This window comes from Camponotus vicinus, unplaced genomic scaffold, assembly GCF_025532165.1.
Source record: "Camponotus vicinus isolate PSW18456_S1 unplaced genomic scaffold, iyCamVici1.0 SCAF_3, whole genome shotgun sequence".
Classification (NCBI taxonomy): Eukaryota; Metazoa; Arthropoda; class Insecta; order Hymenoptera; family Formicidae; genus Camponotus; species Camponotus vicinus.
Genome location: NW_028141967.1, coordinates 18828347 through 18852472, shown reverse-complemented (window position 1 = coordinate 18852472; position 24126 = coordinate 18828347). Strand labels below are relative to the sequence as shown.

Sequence of the window (24126 nt, the reverse complement as noted above, 5' to 3'; positions counted from 1 at the left end):
TACATCTAAATATTATGAATTTATAATACAATTTTGCATAAAATCATATTTTTTGAAAATTGCATGATACTAATCATTTGTGTCATTCTTTTCGAAGTTCAACGCAAATACAAAGTTTCTTCAAAATTCTATCAACGCGCAATCGATTTTATAGAGATGCATCGCAATTGCAAATGTTGAAATTCGCAACAATTGCGGTGAATCGCGTTGTTTATTATTGACCAATATTATCAATTAAAATAATCGTCCACTCAATCAAATCAAAGATTAATGAAACGCGTTTCGATGATAATTGAATTAAAAACGAAGACCCTATTTTCGCATATATTCGATTGTAATACAGATACAGCGTACAGACATATTTGCGCGTCTGTTGCACAGAAGCTTCGATCTACAATTCGAGTGGCAGCAACGCATCAGCCGTCGTGTTTGCTGCGCCCGCATTGACTAATCAATGCCATTAATTGATGCTGATGCTGCGCGCCTCCGCTCGGCAGCAATGTAGATCGCACATAGAATTCCGCCAAATTAATACAGTGTCACGAGAGTAAGTCCGTTATCTCGTTGATAGAGAGAAACGAGCGATTGTTCCTGTTCAATTAAGCACACTCCAAAATTTATTCATTTAAAAAAGTTTTCTCTCTCTCTCTCTCTCTGTTTATTATTATTCGATGAATTCAGTTTTAACACTTTATAAAGCAAGCCAAAAATATATATGTTGTCGCATATTATTTTTATGTTATGTTTAAAATAATTCACATTTTCAATGCAATCGTGTCTGTATGTAAAAATATGCATGTTTTTCTGTATCTATTTTTAAAATTAACATACAAAATCTCCATCTCGTTTATATCTCAATTTTAATTTATAAGAGCTCAACTAGACAAGAAAATCTCGTTATTAATTTTTAAGTACATTTTGCTGTAATGAAATTTTAAATCCAGGCTAGTCGCTTTTAATAACATATTTAATATATATTAAAAATTAAAAATTTATGAAAAGTTTATTCAAATTTTACTTATATAACAAACTATTCGCTTTTCTATATATTCAGTATTAACAGGCCAAAGTTTTGCTTCCTCAATTTGATGACACGTATCATTCATCGGATACGATCAAATTACCGCTCATTGTATGTACTCCATTGTTTCATCCGAAATCAATTAACATGCAACGAAGTGGTAATCACGAGGGACATACGTTTATTACAGAGATTAATCGCGCCGTTTATGTCATAAGCAAGATTCGCCATGGCGATACGTCACGAGCAAGTTGGTCGTATTGCCGTCCGAAGGATCATCAACGATCATCCGCAATTATTCCGCATGTTAGCGCGATCCCTTAATTAAGTCGCTCATATCAGCGGCGGACCGCTGCTAATTAACGCCATCGCCATCGTCCTTCTCGGGGAAAGAACTTCACGTCATTAACCGGATTTAACGAGAAACCATTTGGCGCACGTGACGAACATTTTTTTTTTCTCTCTCTCTCTCTTTTTTTCTACCTCTCAAAAAGAAAGGATGATATTTGTTGTTCGATAAAAAAATCGTGCGACGAGGCGTCGCGGCGCCGTGACAATGTGGAAATATGAGACTTTCTACGTCAGCTATTGGATCCCGGCGTCGTTTTCGTCGATACCGTGTTCACATCAATGCAGCTTACAACGGTCATCGATGTACAAGTCCAACGTCTATTGAGGAAAAATGGGTGCCAATCAATCGACCCGAAGTAATCCCACCCCCGGAGAAGAAGGTAAGATTGGCTTATAAGAGAGAAAACGCATTTCTATTTTTTCTTGTGAGTCTTGGACACGTTATATAATTGAAAATATTGCGAATTGATTGATTCTCGATAATATTGGCTACGAGTTTGAAATTTTATAAAGTATTGGAAAGAGAGAATAAGCACCTTGATTTTCAGCAAAATCGATAAAAGACGAGATTGACTCATTATGCTTTTGATATCTTAGAAATTTCTCTCATGACTATTTTCTTTTCATTACGTATGTTATAAAGTTTTAATGGGCTCTAATTGAATTCTTGTTATATAGTAATCACTTTTTATACATGTTATGTGTAATTAATAGCAAGTTTTTCAATATTAAAAAAAGGTCTAGTAATAAATCTTAAATCTAAAATAGTTTAGATCAGAAAAATACCGTAAAAAACTTAAAAGAGTTCAACAATTTAAAAATAAAAATTAGAAAAACAAACCAATTGTTTTTATAAATTATCTTTTGTAGATAAGATTTTAAAATTATTCATATTAAGACATTTAATTATTTTAATTACTATGATGTTAAGGAAATGAAGATATTAATTGAATGTATTATAATATATATATCGCTAAATTCAATATACATATAATCCACATAACTTGAATTCTCGCTTGAGTAGAATATGATGGATATGCATCGACAATCTTGCATAGTTTCATAAGGGGGATCATCTTATTCTATCGTTGTGTTCATATTTCGCTGTAGCTTCTGCGAGGTTTCACAACGTCATGTAGAACTTTTAGCCTCCGGTTCGACTACAGAATAACAAGTTGCTGCGAGATTATTAATAAATTGTTTCTATCGGTTATATCGGCAATCTTATAGACATTCAATTTAACTAAGAAAAATCAGTTTCATTATAATTGAATTTCTTTGGAAAAATTTTGTTTCTTTGTTAATTCTTTTTATGCACAAATTTTCTTTCATTTCTTGTAATATATTAGAAACACGGATCTTAGCTATGCTTTGCGTAAAACTTTTACAAAGCTGAAACAACTTTAAAATATGATTATTTTCATTTTCCAATTGTAAATTATAAAAGACGTGTGTCATTTGTATAAAGAATTTGTATAAAGAATCAATTATTTTTTTCGCCCAAGTTATTATTGCGTCCAAAAGAGTCTTATCTTATAAGTATCAAAACAAATTATAAAATTACTATTACAAAGAGAATTGCGGCTAATCTTGTGATTTTTTTATATTAATGACAAAGATAATTGGCCATTATTAATTTTGTCATTGCAAAAATATGATTCGTACGAGAATTAAGTTTGGAGAAAATCAAGTTCAAGAAATTTCCGTCTTATTGATGCAACTTACTGTTTATAGTTTGGCTATTTTGGATAGAATTTACTGGCGAGCAATAAAATTACGTTATATTACGACTGTAGATCTTCCACGCGATCAAATGCCGCCATGAGAGATTCACAATTTACATCATTAAGCCTACAATATCTAAATGAAGTTTCAGATAAAAAATCGGTAAAATCTTATATTTGTAAAAAGAAGCTTGATTAATTAAAATACTATTTTAATGCCATAACATATCATACTATATACATTATATGTCCAATGACATTTATAAAAAAACCGCAGTTTGAAAAAAGCTTATCTCATTAATTTACGTTAGCGTTAAAGAGTTAATCTTGATTATCAAATTCAACATATGCAAAAACAAACATCGAAAAGCATATAACCACCACCTACACGGTTCATTTTAATCGCACTTCATCAACGAGAATCAATGTATTATTCATCTACCATTAAATATGTATGTCATTTTGCCTAATTGAATTACGTTTCTGTTACAGTGAACTTCGATCATTTTCAAATTTTACGCGCTATTGGAAAAGGCAGCTTTGGCAAGGTGCGTCGTAAGTTATTTCGCGATTCAATTATGACAGAACGATAGGTAAATATTGTTACAAGTCAAGTTACGCGTTTTGAGCAGTATCTTGTTTGTGGATTCGACGAGCGCGTAATAGCTACATTGGGAGATTTTAAATTTTTCACTGCGGTTTCCACAGAGAAGTTGCCACAGCCAATTTCCGAATCAGTTTATTCGATGCTCTTATGTTTACATATGGATAACATGCAGTTTCCGGTATGATTTTCCGAGAATTCTCTCTAATATATGTATGTATTGAACCATGTCATAATTTATAACACGCTCGATGCTTCTCGCTCAGGCGATTGAATAGATTTAATTTCAGGCGAACTGGATTTAATTTCATAGAAATAACTTAAAGGATTTTTATTTATATTAATATATAATATAATAATATTAATAATATCGCTTTTAAATCGTATCAATTGTACAACTTATTATTAATCTTAATATATGACATGGTGCAGAAGAAAATGCATAAATATATCACATGAAGAATGATACGACATATCGACATAAATGCGCCGGTTCATAACACAAATACAACACGAATTGCATTTATGTTGCTATAAAATCGTTACTCTTGGTCATAAAAAGTGCGTTCGTCGACGCTTTTATATTTACGGGTTGCTTTGAAAATTTCAAAACTCATTTCCTTACTTTTATGGGAAGAGCAAATATGCGATATCCCAATTTTTCTTATAAAAACGGGAAAATGTTTACGACAAAATGCTAGTCATTTACAGCTCGAAAAAATATTTTCAGTTTATATATTCCAATTTTTTTTTAGAAAAACATACAAAAAATAATAATAAAATATCTTTTTACGCAAATAAAACATTTTTTTCGCTTACCTTTCGTTCCGAGGAAAGAAACAATCTATCCTTTTATATGGTATTCTGTAAAAGAATTAAATATTTTATAATATCAAATTTTCGCTGATTTGAAAAACTTTTATTGAAACAGTTTTAACGGAAAGAACGATTTTGCGTGAAACTCAATTTCGATACAATTTCTGTTAATAGGTCTGTATCGTGCAAAAACGTGATACTAGTGGCCATATGTACGCTATGAAGTACGTACATAAAAACGAATGTGCAGAACGGGGTGCTCTAAAGAACGTAGCAAGGGAAGTCGAGATCCTATCGAAGCTGGAACATCCTTGTCTAGTGAATTTATGGTTCAGCTTCCAAGGTAAAAAAAATCGCTTTTCAAAACATTAGTCATTCAAATTAACATCCTAGATTTCATGAGAAACTAATATAAAATACACATAAATGCGCCTGAAAATCTTAAAAAATAATTTTTGTAAATGTCTTTTTAACTCTAGCATTTATGAAAAATTTAGCACTAATATTCATTCTAGCATTAACATACTTACAATGTTATGTAATTTTAAGTATTTATAAAACGAACAGAAATATTTTTTGACAGATTTTAAACTGATTTTTATCGAACATTATAATTTCTCTTACTAATGTTCCCTTTTTCTCTGGAATTTAATATTCTTATAATTATATACAAATTAAAGTTTTGTTGAAATTCATTCGAGTTTTCGTCACATGTACAAGCTCTATCTTTAAAAGCTTATTTTTTCAATTATTGGATAGATATGATCATATTCACTACTATTCCTTCTTTAATTTTATTATTCGATATTATAATTCCTATCAATCTGCTTGCATGTTAGTCTTGGCAATAAACTTTTTAAAGAAAAGAATAAATACTATAGAAATGCAAAATGTATTATAATCATTATCACAATAAATCATGAATATCTTCTTTCGGATTTTAATCAGTCGATAAACGTGCATTAAACAATTACGCTTATCTCGCAAAAATACAAAGTTGTATTGAAAGAAACCAAACTCCTTGTCGACGTCGGCAATATGGACGCAAATATTTATGCAAACACAAATAATGCAGAACTTGCAATTACTACGAAAAGAATTTAATGAGAACGCTTTCTGTTCCAACTACAGAATAAAATATTAAATATTTTAGACGAGGCAAAATCGCGATTTATAAAAACGGTACACTGATACACAATATTAAATTCTTTTGTTTTGAATATTTGTTGAATAATTGTTAAATATTTTGTCACACAATAATTCAGACAGAAAAGTGCAACGAAAAATATTATCAGAATTCTTTACAAATAACGATTCTATTAATTAAATAAATAGCAACTATCACAACAATTCAAAAATATCAAGAGGAAGTATTTATTTCTTTTTTTTAATTTTTTGGATATTAATTATCTCTTGACATTGCTTGACAATAATTATTTCCTAATAACTATCATGAAGCATGAACTATAGAAGCTACACGATTTATTAAGGTATTTAATATATATAAATATTAATATAGACATATGGACATATGACAATTAGCAGATTACAATCTATAGTAAATAAAATTTTCCGCTATTTTCTCACGCGCAAATATTATAAATTATTTACTATTTAACAAGAATTAATTTGTGTCAGCTATCGATTAATAACATTATACATAAACGAATAGAATTAATTATTTAATTCGTATTTGTATATGTTTATCGTCGTTTAAATATTTGTAGTAAATATCGTGTATCATATGTGGAATTTTACAGCGCATTTATTTATGAAAAGATAGTTGATATGGCGCGAACTAATATGGGTGTATTTGATTGTATTGAATCAATATTGATCAACCACTCAATAATCTTTTATAATTTCGCTTTCATGTCTCGAGTACCTATCGCAAATAGTCGGCACGCGCACCTGCGACATGCGAAAAATGATTATCAATGCCATACGTGTACAAGAAAGAAAGAGAAAAGAAAAGAGAAAGAGAGAAAATTAAATTACGTCTAGATGTTACATTGTCATGTTATAGATGAGGAGGATCTCTTCATGGTATCGGATTTACTGTTGGGCGGCGATCTGAGATACCATATCCAGCAGGAGATTGTGTTCAGCGAGGAGAGCGTCGTGCTATTCGTGGCCGAAATAGCATTGGCGCTCGATTATCTGCAGAGTCACAAGATTATTCATCGGGATATTAAACCGGACAATATACTGTTGGATGAAGAGGGTGAGTATCCACGTTTGATGATAATCATGGATCGTGATCTCTTGAACTTTTACCTTTCACGTGCTAGTCGCCCACGCCACATAAAGTAATATAGATAAGGATAATTAATCTTGCCCCGAGGAAGTTTATTTCCAAGCACGATTTCTTCAAAACTTCTCTTTTTCTTACGCACTTCGAAAAACAAAGAACTAAGAAAGTCATAATACTTAAAATCATTTTATATATATATATATATATATATATATATATATATATATATATATATATATATATTTACAATGCGTTAACTTAATATAGTCAAATATTTCCTCACTTGTGTGAATTTATATTAATTTAACTTAGTAATTTAATCTATAAATTGTTTAATTGTTTAATATATTAACACTTTACTTCTGTATTATTATTTGTAGTTATGTAATTAGAGATTATATTTCAGGAATTAAAATTTAATTATTGAAATTAATTATGATTTAATTATAGTATATCTTAAATCAATATATTATAAATTCTATTAAATTAAACTTGGATATACATAACTTCTTATAAATTTTAGTGATAAAAATAGTGGAAATGTGAAAGAATTAAGGAAACGACATATTTTTCTCGATAAACAATTCAATTGATATTCTCACTGCTATTTCGATTAATAATTGCAGTTATCTGAGTCTGAGTTCCCATTTACCACAATGCGAGATGAGAATTGACTATACATTTAGCGATAAACGTGAATACAGTACACAAAGCTTTAAATCCGATCATGTTAGTCCTGCGCACGTCTGTGTGCGTGCTAATCGAACGAAAGAACAGGAATAAAGTTATCGATATATAAACGGTTTTCCTAGAAAAAAAATTAAAAAAGTTTCTATAAACATATATCGCGAATGAAATATAAAATGCATTAAAATTGAAGACGGAATTTCTAAAATATTATTATGTAAAATTTAAAAATATTATTTTTATATTATTATTACTTAACATATCACATTAAAGATATTAAGATAAAAAACTTATTTTCTTTTCTTAATTACGTGATATTTTTATATTATATTCAACCAGTATTTTCTATCTAATCTTTTATCTAATATCTAAATAGCTTCCAAAAAATCATTCAAGCATAAGTCTTCTCAATCAGTGATTTTTCTTGAGCCATTCTGTGAAAATTCTGCAGATTTAACGAATTTGCAGCATAAATCGAAACGTCTGGTATTTAAGCCACAATCAAGCTTCCGCACAGAATACCATCATACTTTCATTTGCATATCAAACGCTGATTCCGTCGTTTCGATATCGGCGCCATCATGGACAAGCGCATTAATCGCCTGTGATTTAGTTATTCCGAATTGCGAATGCAAGATAGAAACACCGAATTACTGTTTAACAAGTAAATTTTGCGCAACGTATGAGATTGTTAACTATATGTATTCGCGAATTTGCGAGAGCTGCTGCTAGAAACTATCAGCGGATTTTAGTGGAATTAACTCTCTGTGTATTTACGCTATTCATCCGCATCCCTTTTGCTTCGAATCCCATAGGATTAATATATTCTACTGAATATGGATTTAGTAAATTATGGAAACACAAGGAATCATGATGTATGTAATGCAGAAATTATCTACAAGAAATATAATACTTAGAACATATAGTATGTATCGGAGCCATTAATAACAATTAAAGTCTTTACCTAAATTTCAAGCATAATTTAATATATTATCAATAAAGAATTTTCAATTGCAAAATGTGGAGAATTTTAATTGTAAATATAAAATAATACTTTTTAAAAGTATAGCCAAAGAAAACTAACATCTAGAAGCAGTCAATCAATTCATAGCGTAAATATATAATTTCACTTCCGATAATATCCCTTATTAGAAGCTATTTTTCAAGATATGAAGATTTATATTATATTATAGACTTTTCAAGATTTTAATGCGGCTTTTATTAGCTAAGTCAATATTTCATAGAATAATCAAGCAGGAAAAAAGATCTATTATTATATATTTATATCATAATTCTCTCTCTCTCTCTCTTTTTTTTCCTTTAATATCTTTGTCATATTTCCGATATTTTGCCTATTTCTCCGAAAGCCTCGAAGCGTCTCCTTTTTGCTTATCAATGCAGAGGATGTTGTTTCTTATTTTCCATTCTCGATTCTAGAAATTATTGGTGGTGCTTTTTCCGCTTTACTTCCTTGACAATAAATTGATTTATTGTCGAAATATTAAAGATTGCAACATAAATTTCGCCGGAGGAAAAGTTGGATAAATCTTGAGAGTGCGTTTCTAAATAATGCATATGCGTGTCTGGTTTTCGAGATTTTCGACTTCTGGATTTGCATAAAATATCACTACATTTATCAGCCAAACAAAATTGAAGAATAATGCAAGCACCAAACAAACAAAACCCATGATAAAACGGATTATTGTGGATAATCGTTTTTGTACAAATTGGACGTTTTCCAGATTTATGAAAAATCTATCAACATAAATATTAACAAATAATATTATTCAATTGCATTTTCGTGACGTTGATTTATTGTTTTTTTTTTTATGCGACAATGTCGAACAAAATACGAAAATGCAAGTGCCTTTAACGTCAATGAAATTATGAGAAAAGGAAAGAGATAAAGATAACTATGAAAATGGCAAAATGAAAATTGAAATGGTTTTGCGTGTTCATGTCAAAGATGACGCTCCTCTCGAAGGTCGGCTTTAATAGAAAGATAGACACGGACGAGGGTATTTCATAGGGAGCGTCTCGAGGACGCGGAAAGCGGGTACGTACATTTACAATCTTGAGGGAAATGGGGTAAGCGAGAGAGGGAGGGAAGGAGGCTATCCTAATTTCCTCTTGCACCTGGCCGACGGCTGTTTGAATCCCGAGATTGCCTCTGCATCATTTAAAATTACGCACCGGCATCCTGCTATCGTTTCGCTTTCATGTCCCATCTAGCGTGGTATAAGAACCTAACCCATTCTGATGAGATATTGTGGGAAAGTTGACAAAACTAGATGTTCTTTTATAAATTTAAATTGTATATATATATATATATATATATATATATATATATATATATATATATATATACTATCGTCGAGCGATTGTCGTGCATTTTAGTACGTTGGAATAGGTCTCAATATCGTCTTGACTTATCCCATAAGAAGAGAAATTGATTTCGAAAATTGATCAAAAATTTTTGTACAAGTTAGTTATTTATTTTTTTGTAAAAATATGATCCCAAAAGGCCACCGATGAAATAATTTATTATGTAACTCAGAAAAAAATTAACTTTTTCTATAGTTTTTGAATAATCCTGTAATAATTCTTTTTTTGTAAGCCTTAATATTTAAAAATATCTTATTGTTTTATATTTTTTTCAATTGTAATTATTTAAGGCAAAAATTATTTTAATAATAATTTTTAACAATAATTTAATATCAATTATTTTTTAATACATAAAAAATTTATTGTTCTATTATCATGATAACAATAAAAATATCGTTATTTTTGATAAGACTAAAAAATTAATAGAACGAAATAATTTAATATAGTATGATAAAGAATAAAACAGTTAACAATTTCAGAGGGCTGGCTAGATCGATCTTTAGTCTAATAACTTGTGTGGAAGGAACTTATGCGGAGGAACTTCCGGAGAAAACGCTTAAAACTACTTTCATTAAAGTTCAAAGCGTGACTACAATAGAAAACGGTGTAAAATTGCGATACGATACTACTATTTCTCCCTTCCAGTAATATTACATTCCAGATCCGCATTGTAGTTGTTGGAATTTCCCTTAATTTTATCTACAATCAAGATTGCGCAGAAGTAATTTAACACATTGAAGCCATCAAATATATTTCGTGAATAAAATGAAATTAAACATCTCAAAGAAATGCCTAATCTATTTTTAAGAGTCTACAAAGCATAAAATTCCATCAAATATAACGAAAGATGTCTCCCACATTATTCATGGGGATGTTGTACGTGTGCATATATGTATATTATGATAAATAATATAAAAATAAGATCTTATACTTGAGATTGTTTCTCTTTTATTTTTGCAAGGTAATTTTATTTCTGCTGTCGATACCTAAATCTGATTCTAATGACCTAATAATTTTCGATTACGTCCATTCGTTAGGAAATTATTGTCGTCAAGAACTGCTTTTAAAAGCGACTCTGAAATGGATATTTAATCTCCTCTAGAGAGAGTATATATTAATATAATTATTAATTCGAATGAGAGTAATTCCTCTGCTTTTATGAAGTTGATAGTATATCAAATATATTTTCTAGAATAAAAATCCCCTTTGCTTCTTTATAAATCAAATTGCAAAATTCAAGCAAAATCCAGACATATCTATTCTTTTATGAATTCTTTTATCGGATTTGGAACAATAATTAAGTAATAAAAAACTCTTTCGATAGAAACAAATATCTGGACGTGTTTCCGTATCGAGGTCGTCAATTTTTTTTTTGCTACAAAAAGAGGAAACTATATTTCTCTTGATATGCGCAAACTATTCACATGCCTAAAACACAAAACTTGACTACAATAGAGGAATTGTGTGATATTGTGTCAATGTAATGTCGATGTAACTCGGTGTATGTTGGCGTTGATTCTCTTTAGTTTACATCACAGCTCAATCCACATTGCGGTCGCTACGATGTTTAGAAAATGGCAACGGATAAATATTGCGAGAGTAGCGTGGTACACGCGAAAGAGCCCGACCATGTCGCGTCGGAAAACCAATATCGCGTTTCTCTCTGCGTGTATGGTATATATATGTGTGTATGTATATATGCGTGTATATATACCCGTCTCTTAATAGTCCTCTGATGACCCATAGGTACAACTGTGTAATATAGTTAGGGTTCATTAAGCGTTTATCCTACAAGAGACGTCTAAAGATCGCGAATGCATATTATTCGCACACGTGGTATTAATTTCCATTATTATCTGTATCTTTTTATAATCCCCCTAGCGAAGGTTAAACCCTAGAAAATATACTTTGCGCAAGTGCTGCTTCTCTATAATTTAAAAAAAAATACAATAAATCTCTCAGATTGCAATAAACGTATGCAATGTTCAGAAGTTAAATTTTATAAATACTTAATCTTAATATATACGTGCATTAATTCTGCATTGCATAAAAAATTGCAATTATTTAATGGACATATATATGTATGTCTTTTTATATGTGCTATTTATATGTAATAAAGAGATTCGTATCATGAATTTAATTACATATATAAAAATTACAATATAATACTAATTAGCATGGTCATAAGCATAATTGCTATTCTAGAAAAAGTACATAATTCATTTGTTTAATCATTAACTTAGTGACTACTTATTGTTTAGATGGGGTGCAATGTAAAAGATAACTTACTTGTTGTTTAGGTCACGCCCATGTAACAGATTTTAACATCGCAACTGTAGTCGAAGACGGACAACTGGCGACTTCGATGTCCGGAACAAAGCCGTATATTGGTATATATGAACGAATGATCTTATATATCTGAGTTTCTTTCCCTTTCTCTTTCTTCTTTAAAATGTTTTAATTATTTAAATTGTTATTTTTTCTCTTTCTATATATTTAATAAAAATTTATATCAAAACTTATAGTTTATTATCATATATATAATCGACATATATATAATCGATTTTCTACATATATATATAATTTTCTAATGTATTTCTATATTATTCTTGTAAAAATAATTTTGTACTCGTCATGTAAATGTCAGTACAAAATTTTATTCTATAAATTTAAGAAAAAGAAACACAAAAAGAAGTCACAGAAAAGAAGCTTCTGTGTAATTAATTTTGCATATAAGTATAACTTTATCGCAATAAAATATTATATAATGATATAATGAGTGATGAAAAAATCAAAGAATGCGCGATAGCTAATTAATCTTAATTTATTATTATGCATTAGTCGAAACGCGATCAACACATTTTCTGCGTCTCTTGTTTTTAATGCGGATTTGCCTCAGCCCCGGAAATTTACATGTGCTCATGTGAGGAATATGGTGTCCTCGGCTATGGGTTCGCTGTGGATTGGTGGAGTCTGGGAATCCTCGCTTGGGAGACTCTAGCCATGGAAAGACCGTATCCACTTCACTCCACAACGTCTAACAGGGAAGCTTTGAGAATCTTGCAGGTAAGAGAATCGCGCAAACTTGGAGCAAAGAAAAAAAATATTTGAATTGCAAAGAAGAAATGAGAAATATATTAAAAGAGAAATAAATGGATATTTGCGCAATAAAATAAAAAATAATAAGAACAAATATTTCAAACGAAAACTATATATGTTGCGTGATTCTTATATTCCCATCGTTACAGTTTTAAAGCTATGCAAGATATTCGAACTCTATTACATTTCTGAAATAACATGTGGACATTAATTAAGGACGCGTCACGTCCTGGCTATCCCGTTAATTAGGAGGACTTATCATGAATATGGTATTGACACATGCCGTGGCATATTACAGTGTTTGTTAGCTTTACCGAAGACGTCCTTGACGTCTGTTCGCGTAATATCAATTTATGATATTACGTGAGCGAACATCAAGGACATCTTTGGTATCTCTTACTTCAACTTTTCTTTCCTCAAAAATCGATTCCATTTATCCCATCCGTGTTTAGGCAACCGATGCGCGCGACAAATTCGCGCGAGACGAATATCCCGCTTTTTCAGGAAGAAAGGCCGACACCTTCGCACTGGAATCCATCGACATGCGATCTCCTGGACCGTTTATTAACTCTAGCTCCGAACGCCCGAGTGTCGAGTTTAAAGGAACTGAAGCAGACGAGCGTAATGAGAGAGTTAGATTTTGACAGAGTGCTGAATAAACAGATAAAACCACCCTTCACCCCGCCAAAGGATCATTTAAATTGCGACCCCACTTTCGAGCTCGAGGAAATGATAATCGAGACGAAGCCCTTGCACAAGAAAAAAAAACGTCTGGCTAAACAAAGGTCGGTTGCATTCGTGCGAATATTTCCTTAAAAAAAAATGCAAAAAATTTTTACATAATACAGGATCATGCGTATTGAATAAAATTACCGTCTCGTCGTTGATTACGATAAGATTCAACTATTAGCAATTCTGTTATCACAGAACATTAATGCGAAATTCATGTATCCCTCTCCGCATATCTCTGAGATAATTAATATGTCTATTATCAAAGCAATGTATCTTGACATCCCGTTACAGATCGTTAAGGGTTGAGTACTCGGTAGAGGATGCTAGCGGTTTCATCGAGGGCGCTGGATCAAGCTTAGATTCGCGAAGATTAGCTTACATCCCGGAATATCGGGTTTATAATCGCGAACGCGAGATTGAGAGATTAGAGAGAGAAAAGAAGGAGAGACAATGGGAAGAGGAACTGAACACTGCCATGAAAGGTGCCGAAGAAAGACTCAAGTATGTTTGAATAAATCTCGAAATTATTACGATATCGGTGATTCGTTTCCATCGATATTTTTTATCTTCTTCGTCGAAACGTTGGTTAATATTGGACAAATATTTATTTTATTTTGGCGAAAAATTAGAAAAATTTCCAATATTCTCTTGACGTTTCGTGTGATTATCTTCCATGTTCACGGTTTTCTTCGTAATCTTGTGGCAATTCCCGGCAAATTCTGAACGTCACCCTGTACATTAAGCGATGTCTTTCTTAGCATTTGCGCGATACCTGTGTCGCGAAACCCTTGATTACAGAACAAAGCAGCAACATCTGCCGGCCCAGCGAACCGGAAATCGACTGAGCGTCTCGACGACGAACGTCAAAGCGCGTATAAGCGCCTCACCGAGGCAAGGACGCCGAGGGAGCGCCACGACGTCCTCGGACATCGACTTCATCGACGCAAGTCCGGAGCCTAGTACATCTTAGATAACACTGAGAATTATGTACCTATCTTCTGTAGCCTATCAATGACCAGTAGTCTCTTTTAACTTTGCGCGAATGCATATTAATATTTAAGAGACACCAATATTTATCTAGTTTAATAACTTGCTATAAAAGTATTATTTAATTATTTCTTACTCTGTGAAACACATATATACGTTAAGAGATTAAGAGATAACAAAATTTGCTGAGTGATTATTTTATTTAATATGTATCGAAAGATTCCATTTTATAAGTGAAAGAAAAATTTTTATACTCTGCCTGAAAAGATATACTTACGACTATATAATATATTCCTCTTATTTTTCTATCTATTAGATCGAATATAAGATCATTTATTGCCCTTTATTACACTTTCTATATTAGAGCTTCTTTTACAAGCGCAGTGTTTTTACTTTAAAATAATATTTTTGGTAAATGTTTACTTTACGTCACACAGCTCGAAAAATTTTTATTTTTACATATGTTGTAGAGGATACATTCCTAAGTAATACACCGTTTGAATTTTGTGGCGCTCTCTCTTCGTTCCTGAGATATGCAATTTTGAAATTTTATACTTACTTGTATCATCTTTTCGTTACTTTCTAAATATGTTTATATTTTTCTGTTTACATTTCCTGAGGTCATCTTTCTGAATAACTTTCAGAAGGTTTTAGCCGCTTATTGTTATTTATTAAATAGGTATTAACAAAAAAAGTTTCAAGAATACAATATAATTTTACCACATCATGTATGTTTAAGAAGAAATATAGGCACACACCCACACGTGCGCGGGGGGTGCAAGGGGGGCCTTCGGCCCCCCCCTCCCGCAACCACCCCACTGGTAGGGGACGCATTGCGAAGAGTTCAATCACAATGGATATATGCTGTAAGTTGTAAAGCGAGGTCCACCTTGACTACCGGCGGGGTGGTTGTGGGAGGGGGGCCGAAGGTCCCCCTTGCACCCCCCGCGCGTGTGTGTGTGTGTGTGTGTGTACACATACATTTCTATAGCTTAGCGACATGGAAGTCACAACAAGCAAACGTAAACAAAAAAATATAAATACACAAGGAAAATATAATATGAAACCGTGTTGAGCAAGTGTAAACAAAAAATGTAAACACATAAATAGGACGAAAAGATGACATGAAAGTATGAAACTTCAAAATTGCATATCTTAGGAACGAAGAGAGAGCGCCACAAAATTGAAACGGTGTATTACTTAGGAATGTATCCTCTACAACATATGCGAAAATAAAAATTTTTCGAGCTGTGTGACATAAAGTAAACATTTACCATATTTTTATAATTTTTTATGGGAGATTTAAATATCGATGCCACAGTTGTGTTTCGATTATCTCGAAAAATTTCGAAAACATCTATCTATATATATACAATTTTAAGATTGTTATATCCTATCGTTAATTCTGCTTATTTAAAAAATAGCTAATTTGAAAGCTATTTGAAGTAAGCTAATTTGAAAAGTTTAATTTAAATGGGTAGAAATTTATAGAAACAGATCAATAATGACTGTAAGTCCGCTTATGTTAAGTGGTTTCACGAAATCCTGAAGAAATATAGATAACAGCCGGAAATCGCACATCGCGCAAGTTCTGTCAGATCTTACCACTGCGCACTTAATCATTGTAGGAAAATTGTACATTTATAAAATTAAATAGAGGTCTAATCATCTGTATAGTTTCACGGATTTCGGCCAATAGCAGTGGAAATTTATTCTTTAAAGTAGTAATCACTACATCATTTTTATTTGAGCAGCAGCAAATTTTTTATTACTCTCTCTGTTCTAAAAAGAGAATTAAGATTTTTACAAAATCTCATTAAAATTAGACATTCTCGATGAATAACACGAGTTATAATCTTTTCAGTACAAATCTGATGCGAACATCTATACTAAAGTTTTTTGAAAAGAAGATATTTTCACATCTCGCTTTCTCTCTCAAAGTCAATACGTAGTATTTATATAAATCGCACTTTCATTATGTAGGGAGAATATGCAAAGCTCTACAGTGTTAAATAGAATCACAACGATAAACATTTAAGATTACATAAGATGGAAAAATTATAAATAATATGAAGATATTCCAAAATTATAAATAATATAAAGATATTCCAAAAATTTTAACAATTTAAAAGTGTTAAACAAGAATTAAAATATAATATAAAATATAAATGGTAAATTTTTTAACATTTCTATATCTATGGTACTGAAAGGGTTAAGGGACGTACAATATATATATAATTTTTCTTAGTTAATGGAACTGGGAACAATCACTATATATACCTATACATATGTTTTATTCAATAAAGATATATGTTGTTTAGAAGCGAGCTATGTACGAATTGAAATAAAAAATATCTTTGACATGTTGCTAATGCATTTTAATTTATAATTTCCTTAAATTCTGCATACATTAAATATTTTATCAATAAAATTTAATTTACACTCCAATAAAATATCTTTTCAAACAAAAAAATAAAATAATAAAATTTTATTTAATCCTTGTATATTTAAAATATTATCGCAATAAATTTTATAAATAATATTTGCAAGATTATATCATTTAAAAAATAATATGAAAGTCAATGATCTCTTGCGAAAAAAGACACAATTACTATTATATGATTCGCATACTGCTATAAGAATTGTAAACGTGGATTTAGTATTAACCAAGCGTCGAAGGAGTGCCGGATAATCGATAACACTGGCGCCGTTTCGCGAGGGTGAAAGGGGTCATTGCATTACTTCACCTTATTCCATACACAATGCCAGCCATACAATAGATATCTTTGACATAACAAAATATAACGACATAATAGCAGTTTTTGAAAAATTTTTGCTCTAAATCGGTTAAAAACTTTATAAATAAAAAAAATGCAATAAAGAATATCTTTTATATGATATTATTTTTCTCGGAAAAATATTCGAGCAAATTGTCGTTTGTTTCTAGTGCAGACAATTGGCGCAATTTATGTAACAATTGCATAAACGAGATATCGTTGTGAATCACATCTAAAGAGGAGATGAATATTCCAACGTAATTGCGTAATTGCTTTGTAAAAGCTACTTGTAAACCAGTATAATGGATCAATTACCGTAGCAATTATTGCATTCACTGTTTCTATGTTCCAAACAGCGAATAATGATTAAATTATTAGCTTATACTTTTAATGTATTTACGATAATTGATTGTATCGGCATAATAAGTGACTAAAATTCATTTCTCTTCTTTGTCCTTTTTCACAATTTGCGCTTATAATTAATCAAGTAACGAAAATATCGCGATCACTTCGTAAGAAAAAGTTGCATTTTTTGTGATAAAAATATTCTTGCATATAATATAAAGATAGAAATAAAAGTTTTTATAACACTTTAATATTTTGAAGAGTCTCTTAAAAAATAAAATTTAGTCAAATATGTTATATATATTAGTATTTTTTTTACACATCTACTTATCTATCGAAATAAATTTAAAGAATATAGGTATTAAATTTCATTAAAAAAATTAAGTATTATATAATGTTCCATTCTTTGGAATATTTGTGCCATCATCCCGAAAGAATTTATAATTTTTCACTGAATAATACTGAGGAAATGTCTATACAAATAAATGTGGTTTTTAGAGAACGGAGAAGGGTAACGAAGCGATAGAGAACGATAATCGTCGGCCTCGCTGTTTTCGATGGAAAAATCCAATAGAAGATAATGCAGTTTAGTTTCTAGAGATCGATGTGAAAGCTCTGGCAATCTTTTGCGCGATAAAGGTGCAGTAAAATAAGAAATCCAACCTACTAAAGTTCCTCTTTTAATTATCTCTACGCAAATTAATTCTCTGCAACAAAGAATGAGAGATATCTCGTTCCTAGAACTATAGAAATTGTAATTAAAAGTCTCTAATGTCATAGCAAAAAAGTTTGCACTTATTTTTATGAAAAGATATCCCACAAAAAGATCCAGGTTCTTATATACCCTGATTGCATGCATGACAAATAATTGAAATTTTACTTTGTCGACTTGAATGAGAAAAGTTATAATAAATGGAAAAGGCTCGCAAAATGCTTATGGGGAAATTCAATCGAGACTAATGCAATTTCAATCGCAAACTCGATGGAAGACGAGAGATGACCGTCTTAATTCTCTCATTTCTCGCTCCTTTCGATAAAAAAGAAGACGAAGTCGCGTTTCTTCGAAGGCAAGTAATTATTACCGTTCGTTAATTACATTTTGCAAGATAGAAAACAACCGCACACAAAAGATTGAAATATCGATGAAAAAGTTACTTATATCTGAGTTGCTTTAGCCTACTTTTGCCAGCTTTGAGATGAAACTATTGCATCTTGCGTAGAAGTTGTATATATGTTTATAAAGGAAGAACAAGAGCGCACAAAAGAAAAAGAGAAAGATATTTGCATCTTGTTTCCGGGATTTATCGGGAGGCATTATGGCTAATTGGAGGACATAGAACAGAATACAACCATCTTTACGATGCAAAATTATTAAAAAGAAAATTTTCCTTTATATATGCAAAGATTTATGTACATTTTATATAGTTAATATAATCATTATTATTAGCTCTATATATGATCATCACATCATTTTTATATATATTTAAAAATAATAAATCATATTTGTTAATATCACAAAGTATTGCCGTTTTTACCACTTTTCGGCCAGCACGCAAGCACCACTATTATTTCCTGTTCAAATGATAATACATGGAAGACCACACACGCCTAAAGCGGTTCTAGAACATGTGAAAATATATTGTATCTATCTTCTTTTATGAGAATATGTGTTCAGAAAAATAGAATACTTTTTCTCTCTGTCTAATACGAAGAAATAGTTGATAGTTTACCTTCATTTGCTTCGAATATTCTTTATAGATGAGATTTTAAATTATTGTTATCAGTCTATGTTCTAATGTTAGATGATTGCTACCAAATGTTATCGCAGATATGCACTCTACTTACATCGATTAATCTCAATTCATATTTTTGCAAAGAATGGAAAAAATTATCCAGTACAATTAGTAATTTTTACTATTCTTTGAAGAAATAGTTGATATCTATCTATGGCATAAAACTTTTTTTAAGTCCCCAGTCACATCATGTATAATCTAAAATGCATCTTAATTTAAAAATCAATTAAAAAAGATAATTAATAATTTATTAATGTAATTCTGAACTAGAAAATATTAATTGTTAAAAAATCAGACATTTTTTTGCGTTTTCAGATTGCATCAATATGCATGTACCGATTTAAGTCTCAAAATATTTTTATCTATTTATCTCTCGATCTATTCAGCAATTTTGTGCTTGCTATGTTTCTCCATATAGATCAACTATCTTATATTCTTAGATATCTTTTGATCACAGATTATTTTATACGCAATAAATTTATTAAAAAGTTATTCGATAGTTTCTCGCACATCAAACGGCTTAATATGAAAATAGTATAAATAAAATTATTAGCCAAAAATATGCAATATATCTGTGTTAATCATAACTATTAATATTCGCACTACACCAGGTATATATATATCACATCTCGCTTTTTCCGAACTCATTATTATCGACATGCTATCTCAGTGTAATATTTGTAAAAGTACAGCTCCCAGTATATAAAAGCAAAGTAACAATAATGTAATGTAAAATAATTGTTAAGAAAATATGTTAATAATGTAAATATATCATTTGTAACTCAAAGTATTCAAACTAGTATCTGTAAAAAATTACAATATGTCCTAGAAATCGCACAATTTCTTTCAGTTACGACTTTAATGAATCGAGAGAGCCGATTTTTGTTGGGAAAAAATTTATTATGTCATATTTAATTATGGTTCATTTTATTCGCTTAATTTATTAATCAATAAATTAAAGATAAAAATTAAAAAAAATACTAATTTATCTTTACTTACAATATTAATTCTTCAGAACTAATTAAAAATCGCAACCGTAAACATTAAAATCGTAACAGAGAAATGCGCATTATCTATATAGACACTTTATATACAGGGTGAGTTTTATTGCTTATGTCAATCTTTTTATCATGCGGGAGATTACCGACTGCATAATAAATTGATCGGTACATAAATGTCAATTATTTGGATCGATCGTATCGAAGATCCGAATATAATGTGTATAATAATAATAATAATAATAATAATACTAAATAGGTAGTTTTAATAATAATAATAGTAATAAATTCATACTACATAATTTCAGCTTTTAATTTGCTTTAATTGTACACATTATATTCGAGTCTTCGATACGGTCAATCCAAATAATTGACATTTATGTACCAATCAATTTATTATGTAGTCGGTAATCTCCCGCATGATAAAAAGATTGACACAAGCAATAAAACTCACCCTGTATATGATGAAATTATTATAGAAAAAAGAATTAACCTTGGGGAAGGTATACATATATATTCAACATAGAAACGATGTAAACGTTTAAGAAACTACATAATACATGTAGTTTCTAATAAATTATTTAAATATTCAAACAGTCGTCACATCAGTGACCTCAATTCTGGAAATCGGTTTCGCGGGCTCTACATGTATAAAACCTTCTTCATTATTCATAAACTCACCGATTCGAAGCTGCTGTAAATTCGCTACGATCGAGTCTACTTGTATTGGTTGATCTGGTAAAGCATTTTCACTTCTGAGTTTGCTAAAGTGAAGATAACAAATGCCGCGATAGCCTTGCCAAGTTATCTCACTCGGCTTAATACCACGCTCCAACAGAGCATTTTTCAAATCACGGACTCTCACACCAGACGAGATATTTGAAAGCTTTAAAGAGAAGTCTATATGCGCTTTCGTCCTAGTACGGAGATTCTTTCGTCGTCGGGGGGCACTCTTGATGTTTTCCATTTTCATCTGTAACACACATAAGCAAAATTTATTTATAAGATACTGTGCAAGATGTATTATAAAAGAAGTATGAATAAATAAATAATAAAACATTATTTTTTAATTAATTTCGAATGTATTTTATTTTAACACAACAGATGTTAAATATAAAAACTTATTATAATAGAGAGCTTCAATTCAAATTCGAAAAATCTATCATTAATAAAAAAGATAGTAATTTTATAAAATTCGATATATATCGACGAATTTACTTCGGCATTAGAAATATTATTCTCTTCTTCAGCTTTCTTATAAGTACGTTTTCGTGGAAAACGTGACTTCAGAATTTTATCTTTGGCACCTTCCACAGTAGAATTTTGCACGTTAGATGCATCTTTTTTTATATTAAAACGTTTTTTGTTTTTCGGATATTTAACACGATTTTTTATATATCGATGTGTCTCAATATCGGAATCAACTTCCTTCAAAATTATCATCTTGCCATCTCTGTGGAAGAATAATCATGTATTTATGCGAAATAGCCCATTTAGTGTGATTCAGGCAACTTAATGCATACTTTTCATCCATCTCTTTGAGTTGCTGTAATACCTGCATGGTTTTGAGTTTTCTCTCACTGAGCATATGCCACAGTATGCCAGACGGCTTTTTTAATCTCGGCTTTACGAATATAGTTTGTGTCGGTGTAACAATTATATCTACTGGTACATCATATTCTTTGAACAATTGTGGCGGTAAATAATCTACAATTTGACAATCGTGTACTGTCGTGATAACGACTGTATTTTCTGTTATTGTACCCATTCTCATCATCATCGCAAATTCGAGATCCGCAAAACCTTCCCCTTTACCAAGCCTGTATCCATCTCGACTAACACATACAGATCCCAGTACAATAAGATCTACCTGAATAAATAGCATATGTTTAGATAATCATATTATAATGAAAGAATGTGAATAATTTATCATTGTATTTTTAACAATTATGTATATTGTTTATGATGATTATCAATAATAAATTATTTTTTCTGATTAAACATACTGAATTATCAGGGCTAATAATAATTACCTTGATATTGGAATCAAGTCCAAGTGGTTTACCCGCTTGCTCTAGGCCACGCATAGAAGCCAGTATTTTTAGTTGTTCCTTTGTTGCACCAGCAACTGGTGTCACATGTAGGAATAAGCCAGATCTTAATCTAGGAATAGGCACAATAATCTCCTTATTGGCCTCCAGAGCTAAAAATCGTACTGGTTCTTGTGGTTTGTCTGGATTTATTTTTATGGTTCGTGATTTTTTAAATTCATCCAATTCAACCAACCGCTGCGCTGCCTCTACAGCACCCTTGAAGTTTGGGATACGTTTGTATATATTAACAGGAAAGTTTACCAATTCATTCTTTGCCATATAATCCCACATTTTTCGACGAAAACCCAACTTTGTTATCTCCTCGGCTATAAGAAATTATTAACATAAAGAGCAAATAGAACAAATCCAATCTTTAAATACAATTCTCATATGTGATTTTATACACATACACACACACATACACATTATATATATATGATCTTTTAACAGTTTAAAATAATTTCAGAACAGTAGAACAAGATACATATACACCTGTATTTCTAGGATTCAAACAGGTATAAAATACACAGATTTCTCTTTTGACATTTACAATTTGGATAAAAAAACGTTTGTTATGCTAATACAACTACTCACGTAATTTTTCCGTCATTTTGATCGATCCACTGACGAAATTTTATAGGAGAAAAGATCAAGATCTACAAGAGATCCAGGAAGGATAACTGTATGAAATCCCTTACAAAAATAGATCACACAATTTATCCCATCTATGCGCGGCTCTTTTTCTACCGTCGTATCTATTTCTACACGGTTACATGTTCGCAAACTCCAAGAAGTTATAATCCTCTAGGGATTAGGCTTCTTTTCATTCATATGTAATATTATTTAGGAAGCGATTTCTTTCGCGAAATTGCCTCGCCATCATGCAACGAAAAATAAGTTTAAGTCTCATTGCATACCATTCATAAGAATGACATTGGTCATCAATGGACAATGAAAATAAACAATGGAAAACGAATCAGCTGATATATAAGATGCTCCATGAGGCAGGGCAATACTAGGGAGTTAAAAGCCAGCAAATCGCTGACGTCAGTTACGTGACTATTGGACAATGATGGATGCTGCATAATTCAAAAATTAGAATTTCTCTCTATCTCTCTCTTTCTCTCTTTTTCTCGCTTTCTCTGTCCCTAAGATATAAAATTTTTAAATTTATTTTAGTTTCTTAAGAATACGAATATTTTTGTAATATAAAATTATACATTTAAATATTATATTACAATTATACTTTTAATTAAACATTGACAAATGTATTTTTATATCCATAATTAATATAGGTATTTGTTTATGTGATTTAATTTTTCCTTATCAAATATAAATTATATATTATAATATAATATATGCACAAAAAAGTATGCTCTCTTTCTTCTAAACATATAAAATATTCAAATATAAAAATTTTGAAATTTATAAAGAAGATTTACTATTTATAAACAAATAAA

General features: G+C 30.7%; 2 protein-coding genes across 7 annotated transcripts; one reads left to right on the top strand and one right to left on the bottom strand.

The window, feature by feature from the left end:
• Positions 1-1592: 1592 nt before the first annotated feature.
• Positions 1593-17027, top strand: LOC145968032 (serine/threonine-protein kinase 32A). Its single transcript, XM_083093219.1, has 9 exons — positions 1593-1752; positions 3589-3644; positions 4691-4859; positions 6543-6740; positions 12143-12232; positions 12742-12908; positions 13446-13726; positions 13965-14174; positions 14472-17027. The coding sequence occupies exons 1-9, from the start codon at positions 1704-1706 to the stop codon at positions 14641-14643; spliced, it is 1392 nt and encodes a 463-aa protein (XP_082949345.1). The 5' UTR covers positions 1593-1703; the 3' UTR covers positions 14644-17027.
• On the bottom strand, positions 4500-23656 carry Lost (methenyltetrahydrofolate synthase domain-containing protein lost). 6 transcript variants are annotated; one of them, XM_083093223.1, is made up of 6 exons: positions 23261-23655; positions 22607-22992; positions 22097-22443; positions 21792-22026; positions 21255-21546; positions 4500-4564 (listed from the first exon to the last, which is right to left on the bottom strand). In XM_083093223.1, the coding sequence occupies exons 1-6, from the start codon at positions 23274-23276 to the stop codon at positions 4545-4547; spliced, it is 1296 nt and encodes a 431-aa protein (XP_082949349.1). In that variant the 5' UTR covers positions 23277-23655; the 3' UTR covers positions 4500-4544. The 6 variants fall into 6 exon arrangements, 5 of the variants coding, with proteins under 5 accessions (XP_082949349.1, XP_082949347.1, XP_082949348.1 ...); XM_083093221.1 differs by lacking the exon at positions 4500-4564 and adding an exon at positions 12577-12926 and having other exon boundaries at positions 23261-23656; XM_083093222.1 differs by lacking the exon at positions 4500-4564 and adding an exon at positions 17249-17444 and having other exon boundaries at positions 23261-23656.
• Between the last annotated feature and the right edge of the window lie 470 nt (positions 23657-24126).